The sequence below is a fragment of the Zootermopsis nevadensis genome, unplaced genomic scaffold, assembly GCF_977971745.1.
Source record: "Zootermopsis nevadensis isolate Lab colony 2312 unplaced genomic scaffold, Znev_1.0 Znev_ptg000020l, whole genome shotgun sequence".
NCBI lineage: Eukaryota > Metazoa > Arthropoda > Insecta > Blattodea > Termopsidae > Zootermopsis > Zootermopsis nevadensis.
In genome coordinates this window covers 1894432-1900431 of record NW_028259152.1, presented here as the reverse complement: position 1 = coordinate 1900431, position 6000 = coordinate 1894432, and the positions used below count along the sequence as shown (strand labels likewise).

The window sequence follows — 6000 nt, the reverse complement described above, 5'->3', positions numbered from 1 at the left end:
TAATTTTTTTAATGTAGAAGGTGGACTAAATCTACAAGAAAAATTTTACATATTAATTCTGGAATTGCTGAGCTGATTTTAATGAAATTTAATATTACAATTTTTTACTGAAATTTGTCGTTCTATAGGGCAAGAAGGCAAAGTCCTATTATGATATACTAAACTTAGTCCAACCCCGGGAAAAAGGGGCTCCGATTCCTTGTTGACTAGGAGACTGGGAGGGATTGAGGATTGGTTAAAACGTAAAGTGTGATAAGTTGTGTTTGGAATATTGTCAAAAACCCACTTCGCTGATGCTCATTTTACATAAATACACTACAGGGTGGGTGGGAAGTAAGTAGGTATTAAATAATCGCTTTGCATTGGAAATATAGAGGTTATAACCATTTCTCAATGACTACTTACTTCCCACCAACTCTGTATAATTTCTCGTGTTTCAGAAATTGGAAATTTGCATATGCTTGTTCGTGGCAATTTTATTATTATATACACTTGTCAAAAAGCAATTCAACTGAAATGAACTTTCGTTAGTAATGTTAGTATTACCAACACTATTTTAACTGTCCCAGTTGCTGCCAATTCACGTTGTAACATGAGCACTAACACGTTCCCATTAGTTCTCTTCAGTTTTATTTTTGTCAGGCTGTGATATAAATATGTGATAATTTTCCTGTGGATGAAGAAAGCTCTTTCTTAATTAAATGTGCATGATCCACACCACTTACATTCGCCATTGCTGAAAGCCTGAAACTGGTTTTACTAGAATTTTCAATCTAAATGAGACGTTCTGTAGGTATAAAAATTAACAAATTCTCTTCCATAGTTGAGGGCAGCCAGCAAGACAATGTAGTATCATACTGACCTAAGATGTTTTAAACAATTCAGAAAACAATATATACACGCAGAAGTATTGGAACATAAATACTCGATGCTATGCGGATCTAAACATATAGATTAGACATTCGTAGAATGCAGATGATTCAGCAATGTCAATGTACTGTCGCCTACAAATGAAATAATAAAAATTGTTTAAATTTTTTACTCCGTACTATATGAGATAAAATATTTAAGGTAAATTACATTCTTACAAAATCTTCTGGTGATCATATATTGTTAGACTTTGAGATTGTGACAGATATTAGGGTGGTAATTTCTAACGACTGAAATCTATTTGAAATAAGTAAATATTTCTTTAAGCACTGTGCAGGAACAGCAAAACACGTTGTTCAGGATAATCTGACTGTGGTAATGAAATCCGAAATTCTTTCATTTAAGCGTAACTTGTGTCCACTGCACCATAATTTTCTATAGGCACAGTCTGACCTCATTAATCAAGTGAACTGATATTTCTGGATTTAAACGTCTAAAATGTACAATATCTTACCAAACTCCTAAGGACTTGCACTTGAAAACATTTTGCCTTTCAGGATTTGAGACTTTCGCGGCGAGTACATTCAATAAAATCTTCTCGGACAATCAGCCGCGTTAGCTGGTTATCGTAGTAAATCGACGTTACGGGAACAAACTCTGTCCCCATCTTCAGGGTTCTGATGTGACTGGATCCTCGGAAGTCGCCTGTGCAACTCTGAAGTTGGGGACAGAGTTTGTTCTCAAAACGTCGGTTTACTACGATAACCAGCTAACGCGGCTGATTGTCCGAGAAGATTTTATTAATTTTACCTTTCAGCTGGAATTTATGAAGCAAGGTACATATAATTTTATCCAATAGGCTATCCGGTATAAATCTTGCAAGAGACATTTTAGTCTTACTTTTAGGTTCGAAAGTCACGTTTGCCACTTTAAGGGAGAGTATAGGCCTATAGCGTATATCAGACCATCGAATAAGAAGCAGAAAGAAGTATCTTGTTTTAGTGGTTACTTCTAAAATCCCTTTCAAAGGAGATGCCATCGTCAGTCCTTAAGTACCTGAAGATCAAAGGTCATGTACACCAAAACAGTAGACTATGTAATCCGTAAAGGAAGTTCACAGCTGAGAAGCCATATCACTTTTTTATGACGAACGCAAAAATTCACATGGATATCGATTATTGATCTGCGAGAGAGGATTCTTCACCGCAGAAGTACGAAGTCTGCATTGAGTACAGTCGGTCAATCGGGTTCAGACCTTGAAGAGACGGAGCCTGTTGGTGAAGGAATATGTGATTGTGATGGTGATGATGGTGGTGATGGTGGTGAGGATGATGGTGGTTGTTAGACTCCAGTGACGCATTTTCACCCCCGTTGTAGGGGTAGCCGATAAACCCGTTGTCCATTTTACTGCCGTCGTGTTGACTGCCCCCTGTCAACAAAATAAGCAAACAGACATCTTTTACACTACAGATTGACAAGGAAAACTGATTTTTATGTTAAAAATAACACGTTTCAGTGGACCAGCCAGTACCAAACGACTCCTAAGTTAACAAAATAATAGGAGAATATAGGTCGAAACTACTATGGGATTAACAGCTTCGTTTTATGGCACCATATTAAATGTTGTTATATAAAGCCAACATTACGTCTTGTGATACTGAATTAGTTAATGGTAAGAACCTGAAATCTTACTTACACAATTTTTATTCCTACCTTGATTATGTGTCTCTGAAAAAAATAGTTTCGGAAAATCAGTCAGCAATTTTGTAATTTCGTTAACAACTTAGGAATCGGGTCTGTATAACGTAATGTAGCCTATGCCTATGGGACATATTGAAAACGGGATGTTGGTTTGTAGTTGGCGTAAACTCTTAACCACGACTTTTCATAAGTGAGCAGTTATTTGCTTGTGGTATAGAACTGATAGATATTTAAGTAACCGAGGGCGTAAGGTATATTAATCATTGACATGCAGTTCAAATTGCAAAAATATAATAATAAAATTCCGAGCGGATTATTATAAATGTTCCTACCATTAAAAATTAATAATCGTGAAAACCTAAAATAATATGTACGGAATTTAGCTTTATAGTCCTATTAAAGAAATAATTAACCAGTGAAATAAAATGAAATGAGATAAATAATCGGTCCACTATACGGAAAACCGTGGCTTTAATTTCATGTGGGAGGAAATGATAACCTCCAAAATCGATTTACATCTGATGTATGATTACCGAGTCCAGGTCAACGTGTATTTGTCACGAGGAACTAATTTTCACTTACAAACTAATGATGTGCTCTAAGCATGTAAGAATCTGATAGAAAATATTTCCTCATACAATTAGACACCTGATACGTTTTTGTCGTGAAGTATGTCCGTTCGTGACAACCAGCTGCTAGCAATTCATGAACCCCGTGATTTTATTTGTTGTTGTGTATGGGTGTGAAATCTAATATCTTACATTAAAAAAACATAGGTTAAATGTGAGATTTCAGGTCCTCACGACGACGAGTATGGAGCCTTCTAGGATATTTTAAAGTGTATCCTGGTAGAAATTTATATGTGTTTCAGATGGGCGATAGCCCTGATGATGGAAGCAGTAAACACCTCTGAAACGTCGGCATATTTTTAACGGGATACACGGCGTAGCATCCCAGAAGAGAGTCGTATTCCTAAATAAAAGGTGATTGAGAGCAGTGTGGTGAAGATATGGGGACCTAAAACGAATGAAGTGAAATGACGTCGGAGATGTTGGTAAAAGGAGAAGATACAATATTTGAACTCCTCATCAGACATTATTACTATTATCAAAAGGATTTTAAGGGCGAGGAATGTAGAACGCATGGGAGAGATGAGTAATGCAGATAAAATTTTATTCGAAAAACCAGAAGGATGACATAGGTATCAACTCACCTGAGGTTAGAAATGTGTTGAGTTGTATCTTTACTCCAAAAAAAGACACTCCTATCACCCTCATGAAGGAATTGAGAGACAGTAAAGGCATTAGCGTGCTAAACTGACTCCTATCCGATGACACGACTTGCTCAAATGGCTAACATAAGTCGAAAAATACAGTCAAGATCGACTGCATTGTACAAAAGGTTAGATTATATGCTATAAAAAAACCTATTAGACTTTATATCTATTTGGGGGGAGGGGGTGAAAAGGGAGTCGATGATAATGGTACTGACGGAATTGAGAAATGAAAATGCAACGTCGAAAAAAGTACTGTTATCTCTGGTTCCTCGTCTCCTTATAACAACAGAACGAATACTCTATCCCCTCGTGACGTACCATCCGATCGCCATCAGAACCATCACGCACCTCGTCTTAATCTCCGCTGAGCCCCGCCTTACACCGCGCCACTGTCGGTTCTCTGATAGTCATTTGTCTTTCCTTAGCCCCTGCCATTGATTCTCCATTCAAGCTTCCGTTGTAGTCTTGGAAATGAAAAGATAGGACGCTAGAAGGCGGCCTGTCGTCTTCCTATAGGGGAGTTAGTTTCCCCCGAGTAACATTTTATTTCCCAGAACAATTTTACCTTGTTATATTTTCTTCTATATGCACAGCGGTGACTATTAGGAGGGTCACGAGTACCGAACTTATTTAAATTCAGGCAAAATAGAACACCTTTCAATGATTTGGGTCAAAACAAAGAAGTACAACCAGCAACATTAATGTCCTTGGAGATCGGAAAACTGTGGTTTCTGGTTGGTGCACGTGATATTTGAAGACGTATTAACTTGGGAAAAATGTAGAGCCAAATTAAATAGAGAAAATTACTTAAATACGACAGGCGTTGGGTTCCCAGCGTCTGAGTCTCTTGTCGGCCTCGGGACGGAAAGCATCGCGACTCTCGACTTCCGGTCGCCAGCGACGTATTGTGTGATTGGTTTCCAGGGTATATAAAAGAAACTTTATCAGGTTTTGAACCCAGGATACATTTTAGGAGTTTTGACCTTTCAGGGAATAAGTATATCAACTTAGGACAAATTGGTTTATACGTTCTCGAGGTATCAGCGAACATACACACAAACACACACACACAAAATTTTAATTTCATGTTTTAAGATTATATTTACTATGTTCACATGTACACCTGTTAGTTGTGTTTGATTACATGACAGTTTTTAGCAACAGTACGTCATCAGGAAACACAGTCGGAAAAATATTCTAAAACACTTCCCGGTTTCCTGCGAGAGACAATTAACTGTGTAAGATGGACAGAGCGTTCTTCTTCTTCTTCTTCTTGCTACACAATACCAATGTTCATCAGCTTGCCATACTAATTTTCCATAGAAAAGTGTTCAGCTGCGGTAGCAGAGTTTTGTAAAATCTGAAGATGAATTCATAATTTACATATTGACATCCCTGTATTTAGAGATACAATGTGGCAAAACGATTTTCGATTTTTTATTTCCCTTAATTTTTGAATTTCTCTGTGTTCCCGCCAGAGTGTGCCGAGTTGTCGCTGCAAGGGTAAGGAAAGCCATTAAGTGTGGAATTAATGACGGCAACATATTGCGATAAAGTGTTTTCTTCATCTTCGTCCGCCATTATTTTCTTCCTCTGTGCCGTCAGAAAGAATGTTCAAGATGTTCTTCGGCTGTGGTTACAGCCATTTCTTTTCTCTGAATTTTCAGAAGGTTACAGCTTTGCTTTTGGTTAACAAGACAATTACTTAAACAGTTTAATAATAGTATTATTTTATTCTGTAACCCTGAATTATTACTCATAGAAGCAATTATTAGTGTAATTATTAATATTATTATTGTTCTTTATTGTACGTTCGAAACCCCAGTTATTACATTTGTCAGTCATGAACTTTTGAGATATTTATATATGTTATTATATGTGGGTGGGGTTAATATTGCTTTTTATAATTAGTGTACGTCTTCAGCCAGAGCTAAGACTTTGTCTTTCGTTATAATGATATAGCGTTCCGAGTCATAGCTGCAATAACGGAATGTAACGGATAGGCTATCCGTATTTGATGTGTTAGAGACACACGTGACTCGTCTTTCTGCAAATTAATTATTTAAATATATCAATATTATGATAAATTTTAGAGTTGTCTAGAGATATTTCTTGACTAAAGAGGTTGTATCGCGTAGATTTGTGGATGATTG

At 37.0% G+C, this 6000-nt stretch overlaps 1 protein-coding gene across 1 annotated transcript in view; it reads right to left on the bottom strand.

The window, feature by feature from the left end:
- Positions 1–456: 456 nt before the first annotated feature.
- Positions 457–6000, bottom strand: part of LOC110827293 (LIM homeobox transcription factor 1-beta.1) — a 40188-nt gene continuing 34644 nt past the window's right edge. Inside the window, exon 7 of the mRNA XM_022058829.2 lies at positions 457–2299. Coding sequence (XP_021914521.1) covers positions 2046–2299 — 254 coding nt within the window. The 3' untranslated portion in view covers positions 457–2045. The remainder of the gene's footprint in view (positions 2300–6000) is intronic.